The sequence below is a fragment of the Dipodomys spectabilis genome, unplaced genomic scaffold (assembly GCF_019054845.1).
Source record: "Dipodomys spectabilis isolate Male_0828 unplaced genomic scaffold, ASM1905484v1 ptg000096l, whole genome shotgun sequence".
Taxonomy (NCBI): domain Eukaryota; kingdom Metazoa; phylum Chordata; class Mammalia; order Rodentia; family Heteromyidae; genus Dipodomys; species Dipodomys spectabilis.
Window position 1 is genome coordinate 32,944,753 of NW_024870773.1, and position 19,458 is coordinate 32,964,210.

General features: G+C 37.8%; 1 protein-coding gene across 2 annotated transcripts in view; it reads left to right on the forward strand.

Annotated features, from left to right (window-relative positions):
• The window catches only part of Spidr (scaffold protein involved in DNA repair), a 312,386-nt gene that overhangs the window by 191,550 nt on the left and 101,378 nt on the right, over window positions 1–19,458 (forward strand). For both annotated transcript variants that reach the window (XM_042686014.1, XM_042686013.1), the window contains exons 9-10: window positions 8,293–8,479; window positions 10,164–10,414. In XM_042686014.1, the coding sequence (XP_042541948.1) occupies window positions 8,293–8,479; window positions 10,164–10,414 (438 nt within the window). The remainder of the gene's footprint in view (window positions 1–8,292; window positions 8,480–10,163; window positions 10,415–19,458) is intronic.

The window sequence follows — 19,458 nt, forward strand, 5'->3', positions numbered from 1 at the left end:
GACACAGGATGACCCATTGCAACAATGATATTCACAAGACAATATGTTGGAAATGAATCTTACAACCTTGGGAGGAGTGGGAGAGGTAGAAGAGGGAAGGGATAGTGAGAGAAAAACAAATGAGGGGTAACAGTGCCCGACAAGAAATGTACTCATTGCCTTACTGATGTAACTGCAACCTCTCTGTACAGCAGCTTTACAAGAAAATAAAATTAAAAAAATTATAAAAAGGAAAGAATGGACAAATAAAACTGCACCAAATTTTTTTTAAAAAAAGAAAAGAACAGAACTTCTGAATAAGGTTTTAGTATGTATTAATCCAATAGGATACTTTTGTGTGTCAATTGACTGGAAGGAGGTTGAGGTAAGAAAATTGGAGGTTGAGGTAAGAAAACTGGATTACTACTACTCTGTGATAAATATGAGGGCTGGGTTACAACTTTGGTAGGCGGGGGAGGAGGGTTGAGTTGGGGGGTAGGGGGAGGATGGGATGGGAAGGGGAAACAAAGGAAGAGGCTACAATGCTTGATAAGAAATGTACTCATTATCTTGCTCATGTAATTGTAACCCCTCTGTACAATATTTTCACAATTAAAAAAAATATGAGTGCTGGGTATATTTCAGAGACATTCTAGAGAAGAATCTATAGGGGTGTGGAATTATTGGATAGGATAAAGGAAAGCCCCAGATAACTGATAGGTCTACATATATGTGTGCATATATATGTATGTATATATATTTACATATGTATATATACTTGAATAAAACTGTCATGTATATATGTATGTGTGTGTGTGTATATATATATATATATATATATATGTTGTGTGTGTGTGTGTGTGTGTGTGTGTGTGTGTGAGTGTGTTTGGGAAGGGGGGGCACTGGGGAGGCAACCCAGGGTCTTCCCTAGCCTTTAACTCTTTGAGATTTCTTACCTGGAAGAATGGGAACAGGGACCATCAGTGAGTGGTGAGCCATTCTTAGAAGGAGACATGCCAGTGCTTAACTTAGGGTGGTCTGCTGTGAGTCTCATGAGGTATACTGTGCTGGTCAGATACACGAAGACATCCAGAGAAATGGAAAAAGTGTGATGTTTCTAATGGGCAAAATTTGGGAACACTATTATGATTTTTATCTCCCTCATGTCACCAGAGCAAGCTACTATCTTGGCTTTAGAGATGAAACTAAAGCATGTATAAACTAATGTTTATTGTGTTGTGTGCTTTAGTTCTGTCCTCTGTGTGTGTGTGTATGTGTTGTTTGTTTGGTTGGTTGGTTTTTGTCGGTCATGGGGGCTGAACTCTGGGCCTGAGTGCTGTTGCTCAGCTCTTCAGCTCAAGGCTAGTGCCCTACCACCTTAGCCACAGCACCACTTCCAGCTGTTTCTGCTTATGTGGTGCTGAGGAATATAACCCAGGGCCTCATGCATGCGAGGTAAGCACTCTGCTTGAGCCAACTTCTCAGCCCCTCAGTTTGTTTTTAATACATTTATGTGAAGGCAAATTTAAGTTACTAGAGTTTTCTCTATTATGTTTATCAGAATTTTTTTGTGTATAATGGGAAGTCTCATCTTTTTGTGAACCTGATGCATTGGTGCCTTTACTGATTAAATCATTCATTTTACAGTTGGAAAAAAACACAACTTCTACTTAGAAAAAGCAAAAATTATCAGAAAGAAATGTCAACCTACAGAATGGGAGAAAATCTTCAGATTAAGGATTAATATCTACAGTATACAAAGAGCTCAAAAAAGCTGAACAGCAAAACCAATCCAATTAATAAATGGACAATCAAATTAAACAGACAGTTCTGAAAAGAATACATGAAGAACAAATACAGAAATATTGAACATACTGAGCCATAAAGAAAGTGTAAACTAAATCTATACTAATATTCTATCCCACAAGTCAGAATTTCAGACATCTAGAAAACAACAAATGTTAGTGAAGCTTTGGGGAAATACACTGTTGGTGAGAATGGAAGTTTGTGCAACCACAATAGCCAATATAGTAGTTTCTCATAAAACTAAAACCTTATGATCCAGCCATATCACTTTGGGACAAGTATTGAAGGAGTCTAAATCAATATGCGAGGAGACCTTTACAAGGACTAGAGGTGCAGCTCTGTGGTAGCATGTGCCTCATATGGAAGAAACTAGGGTTTAATCCCCAGTACTGAATGTTTAAAAAATAAAGGGAAGAAATATAAGAAATTGCAGATTAGAGGACTTCACTCTCAGATCTACTAATTCAGAAACTATTTACCTGGGGTTACCAATATGACTATGGTTCATGGTAACACTTGAAAATTTCTTCCTTTTGTGTGTGTGTGTATGTGTGTGTGTGTGTGCATGTGCATATGTGTGTGTGTGCTCGTGTGTACACGTGTATGTAGGGCTTGAACTCAGATCCAGGGCACTGTATCTGACCCTGAGCTCTTTCTCACTCAGGGCTAGTGCTCTACCACTTCAGCCACAACCTCACCTCCAGGTTTTTGGTAATTAATTGAAGGTTAAGAATCTCACAGACTTTCCTGCCTTGTCCTCAGATATAAGCCTCGTGAGTAGCTAGGATTACAGATGGAGCCATCAGTGTCTAGCATGTTTGAAACTTTCTGTTGTAGAGTTACATTGAAATATCAAAGACTAAAATAAGAACTTAAGGCTGTTTGGGAAAGTAATGCTGGCAGCATGGGAATGTATTTAGATTTATATTAGGATATGCTTTGTAACTTACTTGGGGTGCTTCTTAAAAGGATACCTCTCATAACTGATATTAAGGCATGCAGTTTTTAGGATTACTCTGTACACTTTACTAGTTAAAACGAACATTTGGATTTCTTTATAAAGATTTCTGCTTGTGAATAAAACAAGTATAATTCTTTGCCAAAAATACTATGAATATGGAAGCCTATCACAGCATTAGGGTACCTAGTAGCAACATGTTTTTTTTTAATATGTATTAGTTGCAACATGTCTGAAAATATAGTATCTGTATTTAGATATTACATTTGAGTCCTGGATTTATAAACCAAACTATATATACAGGTCTTGCTATTATAGTATAAATCTAAATTTGAAGCATGTATATACAATATTATGTATATGCATATATAATGTTATCTAATATATGAATTATTAGGGGATATAGATTGAATCTTAGTTTTTCAATTGAGCATAGGAAATTGTAATTTATCAAAGAAACAAGCCAGTTTATTGTTAAAGGAAAAAATTGATTTGAATATTATTTGAGTTAGAGAATACAGTTTTGGGAGAGTCCTGGGGCTTGAACTTAGAGCTCATGCTCACTAGGCAGGTGCTCTACCACTTGGGCCACTCTTCTGTTGTGTTGGTCATTTTTGAGATAGGCTCTTGCTTTATTGCTGGACTGGCCTGGACTATGGTTCTCCTATTTGTGCTCCCCCGAATCACTGAGGTGAAAAGTATGCATAACTACCACTGGTCATTGGTCAAGATGGAGTCTCAAAGATTATTTAGTTATTTGTCCAGCCTGTCCTTGAACTGTGATCTCACATATCCAGGTTTGAAGAATACATTTTTAGCTGGGAGCCTACAGCTTACACCTATAATCTTTGCTACTCAGGAAGCAGAAATCTAGAGGATCATGGTTTGAAACCTACTCCAGCAGAAAAGTCCCTGAGACTCTGTCTCTAAACTAACCAACAAAAAAGCAGAAATGGAAGTGTGCTGAGACCACTACCACCCCCCTTCCCAAAATATTGTGTGAAAAAGACACCAAGCTATCTGTATATAATTCTTTCTTGTGGGGTTAAATTTCTTAATTTGAGGAGTATAGATTATTCACTTTCTCATTTAAAAAAATTTAAATTAATAGTATATACTCCTGCCCTCTTGGGATCACATAGTTCATATAAGTCAGTCTATTCTTCTTAATAATAAAACAGGAACATCTTCTATAATATTGTAACAAATATTTTCTGAATTAGAATTTTAATGCCAACCTATATGGTTGTTTATTGTTTTCTATTTTTCCTAGAAACTTAGATTCTTTGTTATATCTTACTATAATAGTATTATAATGAACTTTTTAAAATTTTCTCCCTATCTCTGATTACTCTTTTGTATTGATTCTTTTTTGTTGTTATTGTTGTTGTTGGTTGTGGGGCTTGAACTCTGGGCCTGGGCGCTATCCCTGAGCTCTTCAGCTCAAAGCTAGCACTCTTGAGCCATAGCACCACTTCCATTTTTATGCTGGTTTTGAGTTTCACGGACTTTCCTGTCCAGGCTGGGTTTGAACCACAATCCTCAGATCTCAGCCTCCTGAGTAGCTAGAATTATAGGCGTGAACCACCAGTGCCCAGCTGGTATTGATTCTTAACCTGTTAAGAATTACACAGTTGTATATAGGAATGAATATACATCCATGAACCTTAAAAAAATAAAAACTAATTTTTCGATGATAACCTCCTTTTCATTAGAGAAATTAAGTTAACCTAGATATTTTAGATAGTTATCTAGTAATATTGGCTATTGCTTTAATTCCAAACATTTTGTGTGTATGTGTGTGTGTCTTCATGGCTTGCTTGTACATATTACTGTAGTCATAAAATTTGACAGCAACACCATTAGGTAGGTATTATACTTACATTAGATGTGAAAAGGTGATTCAGAAAATTGAAATTATTTGGTCAAAATAAAATAAGACTATAAACTTCCAACATGGTTCCCTCACCACCTTTTTGGTGGTTCTAGAGAGTGGACCAAGGGCCTTACACAGGTATTCTAAAAGGCACACTCCCAGCCCACAACACTGAAATTACCAGTTGGTCTGACTTCAAACTATCTTTTTCCTCTTTCTTTGTACTTGCTATTTATATTTTTTTCTGTTAAGTTCTAGCAAAGTTTTCAATAGTATATAAGCTTGAAAATGAAGTTTATAGCTATTACCAGAAATACATGGTATCCTTCTTCAAATTTATTTCCAGTGACCATATGTCTCAAGAAAGGAAAGGTTCAGTCTTGACACTTAGGACACTTAGGTTTGTAAAGAGAATTAGACTTCAAATATATAGAGAAACTTAGTGTGTCAATTTATTTATTATACTCTGCTCTTCAGACAGAACAAACCATGTAAATTATGGTCTGCTCCTCGGTGGTTCTTGTTTTTTCCTCTTAAGAATTGAATTAAAGTATACTCTGAGAATTTATAAATACTATACTAATCACAGATGACAGTCCTTTAATCCAGTGTTTTTTATCAGTTTCTTAGGTGTATGGAGCTGGGCTGGGTAAGAAAGTACAAGAAACAAATTTGGAGACCGTATATACAGACTATATAGTCATTCATATAGCAAACATTTTATTGAGTCCTTTGCAAATGTCACATGCTGTTGAACAATTTAAAAAGGAAAGAACCTGGCACTGATGGCTCATGCCTATAATCCTTGCTGTTTGGGAGGCTGAGATCTGAGGTCTGTAGTTCAGAGCCAACCCAGGTAGAAAAGTCATGAGACGCTTATCTCCAATTAACAACCAGAAAACTGGAAGTAGCTCTGTGGCTCACAGTGGTAGAGTACTAGCCTTGAGCACTAAAGCTCAGGGACAGTGCCCAGGCCCACAACTGACCAAAAAAAAAAAAAAAAAAAGTGGGGGGAGGAAAAGAGGGAGGCAGAGCGAGTGTGTTGAAGTTAAAACAAGAAACAGCTGCTGTAACTCTAAAAGTTCAGGAAATGGTTGTGGAGATAGATACTTTAACTTAACAAGTCACTGAAAACACAAAGAAAATGGTAACTTTTCCTGGGATAGCTGCAAGAAGGGTGACATTTATTCCAAAAACATTTTCTAAGGGTTATGTTTTTGAACAACAAACTGAATTTTCTCCCCAAAATTATTAAGCCGGTTAACAAAATACATACACACATTACATGGCTACCACAGTGTACCTATCACCATGTCCTCACCTATACACTGTGCCTGCTGCATAACAACCTGTTCTGGAGGGCAAGAGATACGCACAATATCTACCTCCAATCCTGGCTGGGGGGGCTCAATTGAGACTGAGTTGTAAATGAAATTGAATAGCTTATCCCAAGCATGTCCTCAATAAAAAGAAAATAAAAGGTGGATGATGTTACTCTGGCAACCACAATTCTTTTTTTTTTTTCTTTTGTCGGTTGTGGGGCTTGAACTCTGGGCTTGAGTGCTGTCCCTCAGCTCTTTAGCTCCAGTCAAGAGCTCTACCACTTGAGCTATAGCACCACTTCCAGTTTTCTGGTAGTTCATTGGAGATAAGAGTCTCACAGACTTTTCCTGCCTGGTCTGGCTTTGAACTGCGATTCTCAGATCTCAGCCTCCTGAATAGCTAGGATTGCAGGTATGAGCCACCAGTGCCCAGCCCCTCACTTTGCTTTTGAAGGTGTTAGGTAATCTAATATTAGTCACATTGTCCCAACATATTCAGTGCCCAATACACACTCTTGACCTAAATAGTTGCTAGACATGGAAAGTATTTGACCAAGTTAATAGGAAAGTAAAAGTTAGTGCCTCTCACCAATTTGAGGATTTCCTTAAACAAGTTGTTAATGAGGTATTTTACATTTGACAGTGATAAAAAGTAAAAAGACATTTCATTCTTAAACATTGTTAGCAATAAAGGAAGTGCAATTCAAAACCACACTAAGATTTCATCTCTCCACAGTCAGAATGGCAAACATCAAGAACTCAAAAACTAACGAATTCTGTTGAGGATGTGGGTAAAAGGAAACTTTATACACTGTTGGTGGAAAAGATGTAAAATAGTGAAACCACTATGGAAATGAGTATGGAAGTTCCTCAAACAACTATGATCCAAAAACCTCAAATACCCTAATGATACACCTCAAGCTTTTTGATTGACACATAATATTGTGGCATTCAGATTCATACAGAGATTATTATAAAGGCCATACCAGTTACCAGTATATGATAGCATAGATATAAATGGAAGGATCATGCTATCTAGAAAAATAACTGATTCAATGGATATAAATTTTTTTAAAGTTAAAAGTTTCTCTTCCTGTCAATAAAGAAAACTGATATAACTGTAGTGTTGTAGTGTGGCATCCTAGTTCAACCTACTGACTCCATAGTGAGATTGTTGTACAGCAGTCTGAGTTTTTCCCTTCAAGCACCCTGACTTACTCCCCTAGTCTAGCTGCCTCTCTTAGGAAAGCTTGAACAACTCTGAGAGGATTCTCTTGGACTATGACATCTCAGTAGCAACATTGTATGTATACTCACTAGATAAAAGGAGATTGAAGTGAGCCAGATGGGCCTGAATAATTCTTTTTACTTATATACATAGTTTTTTATATATCTGTATTTTATTAGTAATGTAATAATTGCCCAAATTAATGGGTTTTACTCTAATATATCCATGCATGAATACATTGTACATTAACCTCGATCCTTAGATCTCTGCTTCCTGAGTAGCTAATACTATAGAAAGAAACCACTGGCACTAGCTAGTTTCTTTTCTTTCATGCCTTATTGCATTGGCAAACAGGTACTAAATTAAACTTCTGACACTAACTTGAATCAAAGTGATTGTTTCTGTAGTAAATGCAAAACATTGGGTTTTTCACCATTAGTTATATGCCTGAAATTTTGTAGTTATTTCCTGAGTATTTTATGAGTAGATGTTTCCCTGTAGTAGAGAGTTATCAAAAGATTTTTCTGCTTTGCTGTAACTATTTCTGGGGCTTCTTTTTTGCCAGCATCCATTTCTGTTTCTAGGTTGTGGCTCTTTAAACTCTTAAGGAGCTGGGAAGGTGGCTCAGTGGTAGAGCGCTTACCTTGCATGCCAGAGGCCCTGGGTTCCATTCCTCAGCACCACATAAGCAAAAAAGAAAAAAAGCCGGAAGTGAAGTGGCGCTGTGGCTCAAGTGGTAGAGCTGAAGAGCTGGGGGACAGCACCCAGGCCCAGAGTTCAGGCCCCATGACCAGACCAAAAAAAAAATAAAAATAAAAAATAAATAAACTCTTAAGTCTTTACTGGGAAAGTAAGATCAGCTCCACTGAAGGTCACAATTGAGCATTATGGGCTACTCTCTTCTGTTGTAGGCAGGGTCCTAACTGTCTGTTGTTGGGGATGACTATTAGTTTGTGGATTGTCCCTGGGTTTATCTGTCTATCATTTTGGGCATTGTCACTGTGTCCACTGGCTTGGTCTTAGCTATCTATAACAAATGTGTCATTGCTGTTTTCATTCCTGGTTTATCAAAATACAAGATGAATCCAAATTACAAATGAGCCTCTAAATTTGTCTTTTCCAGGCAGAAACTTATTATACCAAATGGAAGTTTCCCTATTATTCTGAATGCTCACTTTTGCCAGAAAATGGTTGCCGAAGAAGATGCAAAAACAACTCATGAAATGTATACACCCCTACCAAGGAGAAGCATCACTTTGGCCCAGATCTTTCAAATTAAGGATCTAACAAATAATTCGCCTAAAAACCAGGTAAAGTCTCATTGACTAAGAGGGCTAATGTTTGCAACAATATTTGTGAGTGGATTAGAAAGATCTTAGGTGTGAGTCTATATACATTTTTTCCTCTCCAAAACATATATATTACCTACCACATCTTTCTATTATAACTGAATATTTGCCAGCTCAGGTAGCATGTGATTATGGATTTCATGTTCCTGACTTACTAAAATAGAAGAAAATATCTGTTTTCTCTGTTCCTTTCTAATTATCTAAGCATTTAATTTAAACACTTCTTCATGTCTTTTCAAAAACTTATTATTCTCCATAATATCTGTATCCTTAGATATGAAAAGCTACATAAGCTTGAGATTTTTTAAAACTATTTTTTACCCTGAGCCTTGGTTATCTGCTAAAATTAATTTGAGAAACTATTGAAATTCACTGTAAATGAGCACAGTACATGCCTGGGGATACACTTAGCTCTGGGAGTCAATATCTCTAGGTTACAGAATTCAACACAGAACATAGTACTGAGATTGCCAGATTGAGGACAGGAAAATATGAAAGAAAAGGTAGACCAGCTTTCACCCTGTTTTATACCATAAAGTCTCCCACTGACTTGAAAGAAATATCTAGGAGGATTATTTGAAAAGAAGAGCATTCTAGTCAATTTAATGGTAACATTTAAATATCCTCCAAGTTTTGTTTTTGTTTTTTTTTAAACAGCTATACAATGTGAAACCATAGCAATAAAATGGCCATAAGACTAAGCATAAGACTTTGGAAGCAAAGGCTGCTTTATGCCGAGTGACCTTGGGCAGTCTCTTTGTGTCTGAGTTAATGGGGTAATCATGTTGTCTGCTGTGCTGGTCATTGTGTGGATAATGTAAGTATATATAAAGAAAAGAGTCAGGATAATAGTAAGCACTTCAAGAGTGTTGCCTGTGATTGTTGTTATACTTATAGAGAGTAGTTGGAAGAATATGTGAGCCTGCAAAATATTTAATGTAGTTGATTCTACATTCAAGCACATCATGAAATGATTCTTTTGTTGTTGTTGTTGTTGTTGTTTAAAAATACAGTGTTTTGCCTAGCACTCATGATGGCTCACTCCTGTAATCCTAGCTACTCAGGAGGTAAAGATTTAAGGATCACTGTTGAAAACCAGCACAGCAAGGAAAGTCCATGAGATTCTAATCTGTTAATCACCAAAAAGCCAGAAGTAGAGCTGTGGATCAAGTAGTAAAACCCTGTCTTTTTTTTTTCATTATTTAGAGAATATTAGTTTCTGTAATCAAACCCACGTAGATAAGACCTTACATATTTAATATAGTGCGTTTACCCCTGTACAAGTAAAACCCTGTCTTTGAGTACAAAAACTCAAGGACAACAGCTAGGCCCTGAGTTAAAGCCCCAGGACCACCAACAAAGTAATAATGTTTACTATACATTCTTTTTTATTTTCATTTATTTTCTTGAACAAACCAAAAAAAGGGAAATACTTAACTCTATAAAATAGGATAATAGCAGGAATTCACTGTGGGATTACATTGGTAGATAATACATTGCTCTTGCCCACTTCTCAAGTTCCTTTACCTTTATCTTCATTCCTTGCACAGATCTATTGAGGAATTACAGAATGATGTAATTATTTATAAGTGAGCAATATGTTATAAACCAAACTGAAACAACTTCCTTTGCATGTCTTGGCCAGGTTGTATGTAGTGATCTAGCCACTTCGCGCATAGACTGGAGCCACAGGCATGAAGAGACAGAGCAGCATCTTGCAGCTGATACTCCCCTAAGAAGTTCTCTCTTAGACATGTTAGGAAGCCTGGGAGCTGCCCCGTGGAATACAGTGGGAGTCCGAGTGATAGTACAGAGAGTTTACTCACTTCCTGGAAGAGATGGCACCAAAATCCAGCAGAGGAGCCTCCCAGAGAACACAGACCCACCTGGGGCTCGGTGAGTAGCAAAAATAGGCATGGGTGGGAAAATAATCCATACTGAGTACTTAAGAAAGTGGGCTTGGCTAGGAATGTGGTTTAGTGGTAAAGTGCTTGCCTAGCATAATGAAGCCCAGGGTTCAATTCCTCTGTACAACATAAACAGAAAAAACTGAAAGTGGTGCTGTGGTAGAGCACTAGCCTTGAGCACAGAGAGGCTCAGAGGCAGAGCCCAGGCCCTGAGTTCAAGCCCCAGGACTGGCAAAAAAAAAAAAAAAAAGGTTCTTCCAAGGGAAATTTCTACACTGTACTCCTCATGTGCATGAATTATTTTTGCGTATCATTTTCTTTTTTGGTCATGACTTTCCTGCCCGGGCTGGCTTCGAACCACAATCCTCAGATCACAGCCTCCTGAGTAGCTAGGATTATAGGCGTAAGCCACCAGTGCCTGGTTTGTGTATCATTTTCTTGCATCAAAATTTGGTATATATGATATGCCAAAGGATTTTATTTACTTATTTATTCAGAAAAAGGTCTACTAAACTCAGAAAATGTTGCATTTTGTGTTATTAGGAGTAACACAAATATAAGAAATGTTGGTATTGTTCTGGAAAAGCAAATTCACGTGGTTACCATTCATTACAACATTGAATATTATATATCTTCAATGAATGATGGCAATTAGAAAATCTGTGCTGTTCAAAGGCTGCTCTTTCAAATAGTATGCATGTGTACTCACTTCAACAGTACATATAACAGTGAAATGATACAGAAAATAATCTCCTGCCCAAGGGTGACATGCAACTTCGTGAAGCATTCCATAATTTCTTAGGATCGAAGTGTGGCTCAAGTGACAATGATAGAGGGCTTTGCCTACCAAGCTCGAAGCCTTGAGTTCAATCACCACTACTACCAAGAAAACAATGTGCATTAATAATGCCTAAAAGAATGTTCTGAAACATGTAAATGTGTATCTACACTAGCCACTGAAGTAACATCTGACCACTTGCATTTGATTACCTCCATAAGAGTATCACAAACAATATACATCCTTGTAGTTTATCTCTAGGTTACCTCACTATTGCTTGCTTTAGGTTTTTGGTTGGTGTTGCTTGGTCTGGTTTGGGGTGTTTTTCTGTTTTGTTTGGATTTGTTTGCTTTGTGTGTGTGCATGCTCACTGGTCTTGGAGCTTGAATTCAGGGTTTGAGTGCTGTCTCTGAACTATTTGCTCTGAGCTAGCACTCTTTAACACTTGAGCTACTGCTTCACTTCTGGTTTTTAGTGGTTAATTGGAGAGAAGAATTGCATGGATATTTCTACTCCAGCTGGCTTTGAACTGCCCAAGTAGCGAAGATTACAAACTTGAGCCACCAGCACCCAGACTTTGCTTAGTTTTTGATTGAAGAGAATTTAAAGCTAAAGTCTGCCAATGTTTTACATTTTTGTCAATGCTTTACATTTTTACCTTGGAACGCAGACTGTGATATATTACATATAAATATGTTTATGGTGTATTAAGATAAATCCAGGCACATACTTGAAAACAAGAAAGAAATATTTAGTTATTCTGAAGTAATGAATATTCCTGTCATGTGGTACATTTCTTGTAGCACAAATAAGATGGCACAACATTGAAATAGAGGACATTATTTCTGTTTCACAGATGAGGAAATAACTTCAGAAATGTACTTTCTTGCTGATAACTCTAAGTGGACAAAAAAGAAAGGTATAATGGAATATAAGGTCTTCTATGACAAGGTGATAGTATTAGCATCAAACAGAACAGGAGAAAATTAATTTCGAGTGATTTGGATGGAGAACTTGGGTTAGGCTAAACTGAGCCAGAAAATTTACTCCCTCTATAGCATTTGATTGGACTTGGTAAGAAAATAAACTTTGATCAGAGAGTAATAGCATTTGGCCTTGGATTTGAAGACATGACTGTTGAGAAATCTTTGGGTATCTGAAGTTCTAATCAATAATATTTCTTCAATACTTTTGTAAAAATTGGAATTGAAGATATGGAGAGGAATAACACACCATAAAAACAGGATGATTGTTCATATTCTTACTTTGTCTAAAAGCAAGTAAAAGAGGTGACTGATCTGATAAAGATGCATATATACGTTTAATTTTGATTCTGCTACAAATCCATACTTCCACATCCATCACCAGAAACATAACCTCAAAAGGTTCTATCAAAAATTTACTGATTTCTAGGCATTCATATAGAGTGAGACCAAAGGAGGATATTCTTAGAAAAGGAACAGAAAGGCTCAAAACCTATATGCCTATCTCTTCATATAAAATAATATTTATCGAGATGAACTCCAGGAAATGGAGACAGGAGGGTTTTTTCTTTGATGCTGTTTTTTTGTTGTTGGTGGTGGTGGTGGTCATGGGGTTTGAACTCTGGGCTTGGGCGCTATCCTGCGCTCTTCAGCTCAAGGCGAGTACTCTACCGCTTGAGCCACAGCACCACTTCTGGTTTTCTGGTGGTTAATTGGAGATAAGAGTGTCATGGACTTTTCTGCCCCAGCTGGCTTTGAACCATGATTCTCAGATCTGAGCCTCCTCAGTAGCTAGGATTACAGGCGTGAGCCACCGGCGCCCCCGGCTTCTTTGCTGCTGTTTTTGTTTTCTTTTCCTTTTGTCTTGTTTGCTCATTTATCTGTCTTTGCGAGGGTGAGGGGGACACGGAAGTGATGGGACAAAGATTGAACAAAGGCAGCAGTGGTACTCACTGGACACTAAGTTGAAAATTAACTATTCAACTTGTGAGTGAGGACAGGAGGGGAAAAACTGGATGAATTCAAGGATAACATGGTTCAAAAAGAAATGTACTCTTATCTGACTTATGTAATTAACCCCTCTGTATATCACCTTTACAATAACAATAAAAGAGTAAAGGAATGAATAGGTATTCTGATTTACTTAAATCTTTAAATAAATTGCACTTTAAAGGATTATAAATAATCCATTTTAAAATTCAAGTACACACATCAGTGTTGGTTACTATGCAGAGAGAATGTCATTGTGTATAGTTTCATGTAATCTGCGATAAATGTTCAGCTGTATTTTTTATTAAAATAAACCGTGTCAAGAAAAAAAAAAAGAATGTTGAAAGTGGTGACATCGATGGAGATACAGTGTATTCATAAACTGCTCTGTTAAATGGCAACTCCTTTGTACAGTTATTTAAAGATAACAGAAAAAGAAACATTTTTTAAAGAAGCAGCCTTCAATTACAAATCATATTAATATGAGACTTGTATTTAACCGCTACTAATGATTTGTCCATGTGTTCATTTATGTATGTAAACCTATATATTTTGTATATATATATACATACACATATGTGTGTGTGTATATATATATATATATATATATATATATATATACATTTGTCTTAGAAACACTTTTAGTGATGTGGATTTTTTTTTCTGCATTTTCTATTGCTATTGTAAAAGTTATGTACAGAGTGGTTACAGTTGAATAAATCAGATAAAGAGTATATTTCTTTTTGAACAATGTCACCCTTTTCCCCCTTCTCTCAGTTGTATAGTTCATTTTCAACATAGTGTCTAGTGAGTTTTGCTGCTGAATTTGTCTACCCTTTGTCCCACCATTTCTGTGATATGGTTTCTTATGTATACTTTCTTATATATACTATTATATGTATGTATATATATACAGTACACATATAGATGAGAGAACACTATTAGAAAATGTAATGTTTACCATGACTGTGGACACATCCAGGTTAGTCTTGGACTATTCATCAGTGCAGCAAATACCAGAGAAGGACAAATATCTAGACAGTACTTACTTCCCAGCCAGGAGAGTCCCTTATTTTGGTCTGTTTTTCAGAATGACTTTCCTTGAGCTCTTGCCATGATCTCCTTTACTGTAAAGATCTTCAATTTGTAAACTTTAAAAAAAAATGCTTGATCATGTGTTTTTCCATGAAGTATCAGAAATTACCATGTCAGAAGAAATGGAAGCCTCTAGAAAAAAGAAATATCTGTGTGTCCTAGTGGACTCTCTTGCTAAAAAAATCATTCCTAGAGCAGGTCTGATGGCTCTTGAAACTTTTCAATAAGTTTCTCTCTAACTTTACTTACCTCAGCCATAAGTGTCACCTCTGTGTCCCCCTCACTCTGGCAAGTATCCCTCTTCTGAGGTTAGTATCTCCTGATGGCTGTCAGCCCAGTTGGTGCCAACTTTGAAATTAAAGAAAAATTATTGAAAGCTAACTGGCCCAGTTCAGAATTAGATAGGCTCAGTAAAAACAAAGAAAAGAAAGGGAAGGCAAGGGAAGGGAAAGGAAAGGAAAGGAGGGATGGAGGGAAGGGAGAAAAAGAGAGCAAGAAAGAAAGAAAGAGAGAGAGGGAGAGGAAGGAAGGAAGGAAGGAAAGAAGGAAGGAAGGAATTAGGACCCTTGTGGAAGCAGAGAGTCCAAGAAGTAACCATTGTAGTAGTCTAAGTCCAGGGTGACTGAAGGGTCCTGAGTCTCATATGACCCAAGAAGATGGAGCCATATGACTGGATATGTGTGGGGAGTCACAAAGAAGGAAATAGACAAATGGTTCTTAGCTTGAGCTATTTGATAGGATGATGGGCCATTTATTGAGATGTGAAAAAAACAGAATGAGAACAGATTTGTTGGAAAGCATGAGAATTCCCCTTGACTGGACCTTGTTTTGTTATTTCTATGAGACAGCCAAAAAGAAATGTCACATGGGAAAGATGGACAACATATCTCACAATTAGAGAAAGGTTTTAGATAGTAAATAATATTTGTAAGTTCTTAGCCTGCATGTGATCAGTATGTGTTTGTATGCATTCATTTCTTCGCTGACTTCAGTAGATTCCTTTTGTTCACAGAGGAGAGTGCCAGGGCACTGATGGCCATAAAGTAGAAAGCAAATCCACACCACTTCACCAGCAGCCAGCCACCTCATCCCAGGCTTCTCTCTGTTCCCAGCATATCCTTCCAGAAGTGCCCTATCACCACTAATGCCTGAAGTCACTATAGTGAAGATCATCTTAAAGAAAAAAAAATATGTAGAAATAAAGGAAAGAAGAAATGCTAGCATTGAACACTAAAGTCTTCTTGCTTTGATAAACAGATAGTAGAGGGGCCAGTAATACTAGAAGAAAGCCCAAGGATGGGAGTTCAAAGTGTAAGAGTTGAAACTAGCCAGGCTGTGGTAGCTCATGCCTGTAATCCTAGCTACTGAAGAGGCTGATATCTGAGGATTAAGATTTCCTGCCAATCAGGGCAGGAAATTCTGTGAGACTCTTATTTCTAATTAAGGACACCCCCCTCAAAAAAAGCCAGAAGTTGAGCTCTGGCTCAGAGTTCAAGACACAGGACTAGCAGAGAGAGAGAAAGAGAGAGAGAGAGAGAGAGAGGAGAGTTGAAACTATGTATAGTGATACAAAGGATTCTAATAAAGCCATCACTGGCCAGACTTGGTGGTATACCTCTGTAACCCCAACAACATTTTGGAGGCTAAGACAGAAGGATCAAATGTTTGAGATGAGCCTGGACTATGGAACAAGTTTAGAACCATCCTGGCTACACATGTATCAGTGGTAGAACAAAATACCTTGCACGTGGCAAGGCCCTTAGTTCAACCCCCAGCTCTATAAAAAGGGCGGGAAAGCAAGTACTAACCACTTCTGCTCTGAATTTGGTGAAGAATTCCTGGGCAACTCTGTAAATAAGAGATAAAGGGAACAACTGCCCAATAAATAAGTGGGCTAAAGACTTAAAGAGAAACTTCTCTGAAGAGGAAAGAAGGATGGCCAATAGACACATGAAGAAATGCTCAACCTCTCTAGCCATAAAAGAAATGCAAATCAAAACAACCTCACCCCAGTTAGAATGGCTATAATCAAGAACTCTAATAACAACAGATGCTGGAGGGGATGTGGACAGAAAGGGAACCTTACTGCATTGTTGGTGGGAGTGTAAACTTGTTCAACCACTTTGGAAAGTAGTATGGAGGTTCCTCAAAAGACTCCACTTAGAGCTCCCCTATGACCCAGAAATCCCACTTTTGAGCATTTACCCAAATGTTTACAAATAAGACCACACTAAAGCTACCAGCACGACTATGTTTATTGCAACCTTATTTACCATAGCTAAGATATGGAATCAACCCAGATGCCCCTCAGTAGATGAATGGATCACGAAAATGTGGTATATATACACAATGGAATTCTATGCCCCCATCAGAAAGAATGACATTGCCCCATTTGTTAGGAAATGGAAAGACTTTATATTAAGTGAAGTAAGCCAGGCCCAAAGAAACATAGGTCCCATGGTTTCCCTTATTTGCAATATCTAGTATATGTCTGAGTCAAGCAGAAAAGGTCAGTTAAGTTGATGTTAGGAAATGAACCCTAAGATATGTATTCAAATGTTTTTTTTTCTTTCATGCGATTGTTTCTAACACATTTATAAGATTATTTCTTTGTTGCTTTGTATGTCCTTCCCCCACGGTATAACCCCGGCTTTCACTGTATTTGATGTTGTTATAATTTGTGGAGAGGAAGGGAAAAAACAAATCCTTTAAATAAGGATACAGGTGGCCCCATTGCAACAATGAGATGTACAAGTCGTTATGTCGAAAACGAACTTTCCAACTTTGGTAGGCAGGGGAGGAGGGTTGGGTGGGGAGGTGAGGGGAGGATGGGATGGGAAGGGGAAACAAAGGAGGAAGCTACAATGCTTGATAAGAAATGTTCTCATTGGGGCTGGGAAGGTGGCTCAGTGGTAGAGTGCTTGCCTTGCATGCCTGAGGCCCTGGGTTCGATTCCTCAGCACCACATAAGCAAAAAGAAAAAAAGCCGGAAGTGGTGCTGTGGCTCAGGTGGTAGAGGGCTAGCCTTGAGCTGAAGAGCTGAGGGACAGCGCCCAGGCCCAGAGTTCAGGCCCCATGACCGGACCCAAAAAAAACAAAAAAAAAAAAAAAAAGAAATTTACTCATTATGTTGCCCATATAATTGTAACCCCTCTGTACAGTATTTTCACAATTTAAAAAAAAAAAAGAGATAAAGGGGATCATAAGGACAGCAGCTAGCTCTACATGAAGCTAGGAAGAGGATAGTTTTGACAGCAGATGTTACATTGCTATGTAAGTGGATGAGAATAACCAAATTAAATATAACTACAAAACCACAAAAGACATTCTGACTATTGTTTTCAAATGGTATCTGTACTTATCACAGGGTTTTTTATTGTAAGGCTGATGAACAGGAGGGTTACAGTTAAATAAGGTAGTAAATACATTTCTTTTTTTTTGGGGGGGGGTGTCCAGTCGTGGGGCCTGAACTCTGGGCCTGGGCACTGTCCCTCAGCTCTTCAGCTCAAGGCTAGCACTCTACCACTTGAGCCACAGCGCCACTTCCAGCTTTTTTCTTTTTTGCTTATGTGGTGCTGAGGAATCGAACCCAGGGCCTCATGCATGCAAGGCAAACGCTCTACCACTGAGCCATCTTTCCAGCCCCACATAAGTACATTTCTTTTAAACACTGTTACCCCATTCCTCATTTTCTCTTGATTACCCCTCCCTACACCCCTCCCCACCAAGTTATAAAGTTCATTTTCAGCATAGTGTCTAGTGAGTATCATTGTTACATCAGTTCATCCTTTGGCCTGCTGTTTCTGTGATTCCCTTTCCCTTCCATGGATCAAATGAACTTATATACAAGACAAAAGGTACAGAAAACTATCACAGAGGGGAAAATAATAGAAGAGAAAAAAATAGAAATAACTACATACAGGACATAATAAGAACCTCTTGTTCCCAATTCTTGGAGTTCATTTTGATATACTTCATTATGTATGGTTCTATGCACTTAATAATTGGGCTATTGTGATCCCCCGCAAAAAATATCATAGATATTGTAGTTATTACAAATAAAGGAAACTATGCGCCCAACATTTCTCTGAGCCTTACTTGCTTCACTTAATGTAATTTTTTCAAGGTCTTTTCATTTCCTTACAAATGGGGTAATGTCATTTTTCTGATAGAAACATAGATTCCATTGTGTATATATACCACATCTTCTTGATCCATTCATCTACTGAGAGGCATCTGGATTGGTTCCATATCTTAGCCATGGTAAATAATGCTGCAATGAACATGGTGGTTCTGGTAGCTTTAGTATGGCCTTGTTTGTAGTCATTTGGGTAAATGCCCAGGAGTAGGATTGCTGGGTTATCAGGGAGCTCTATGTTTAGTCTTTTGAGGACCCTCCATACTGCTTTCCAGAGTGGTTGAACAAATTATACTCCCACCAACCATGTAGTAGTGTTCCCTTTTGGCCACATGCCTGCCAGCATCTCTTGTTAATATATTTCTTGATAATGGCCATTCTAACTGGGGTAAGATGGAATTCGTTTGTTTTTTCAATTCATTGAAGCCAGATACCAGTGGCTCATACTTTTATTCCTACCTACTCAGGAGACTAAGATCTAGAGGATCATGGATGGTTTGAGGCTAACCTAGGAAGAAACCACTCTGAAAAATAACCAGCAGAAAGAAGAGCTGGAAGCATGGCTCAAATGGTAGAGTGCTAACCTAAAAGGGAATGAGGCTGAATTCATACCCCAATGCAGGGGGTGTGGGGAGAAAGCTGAAGGAAGGCACCATTGAGACAGAGTCACACTGTTCAATTGTGGGGGGGGGGGGAATTGAAATGTCTAGAATCAGAAAAGTTTGGGTACAGTGTTGATTGACACTTATTAGGGAGATTTGGGGGCAAATTATGTTTCCTTATCTGTGTAATTGGAATTATAATGCTTACCATAGTATAGACTCACTTGGAATTATGTGTGTAAAGTATTTAGTGTGATGCTTCCATATAGTAAGTTCTCTGTAAGAAGTTCACTAGCTCTTCAAACAGATGCATGAATTCTTAAAACTGTAAAACAATATTATTATAATAATAGAAATCTAAAATAAGCAAAGGCTTCAGGTTATAAATCAGTTAACCACTGATATGATTAGAAATGTCTGATTAGAAATAAGTCTCCTCTCATCCTG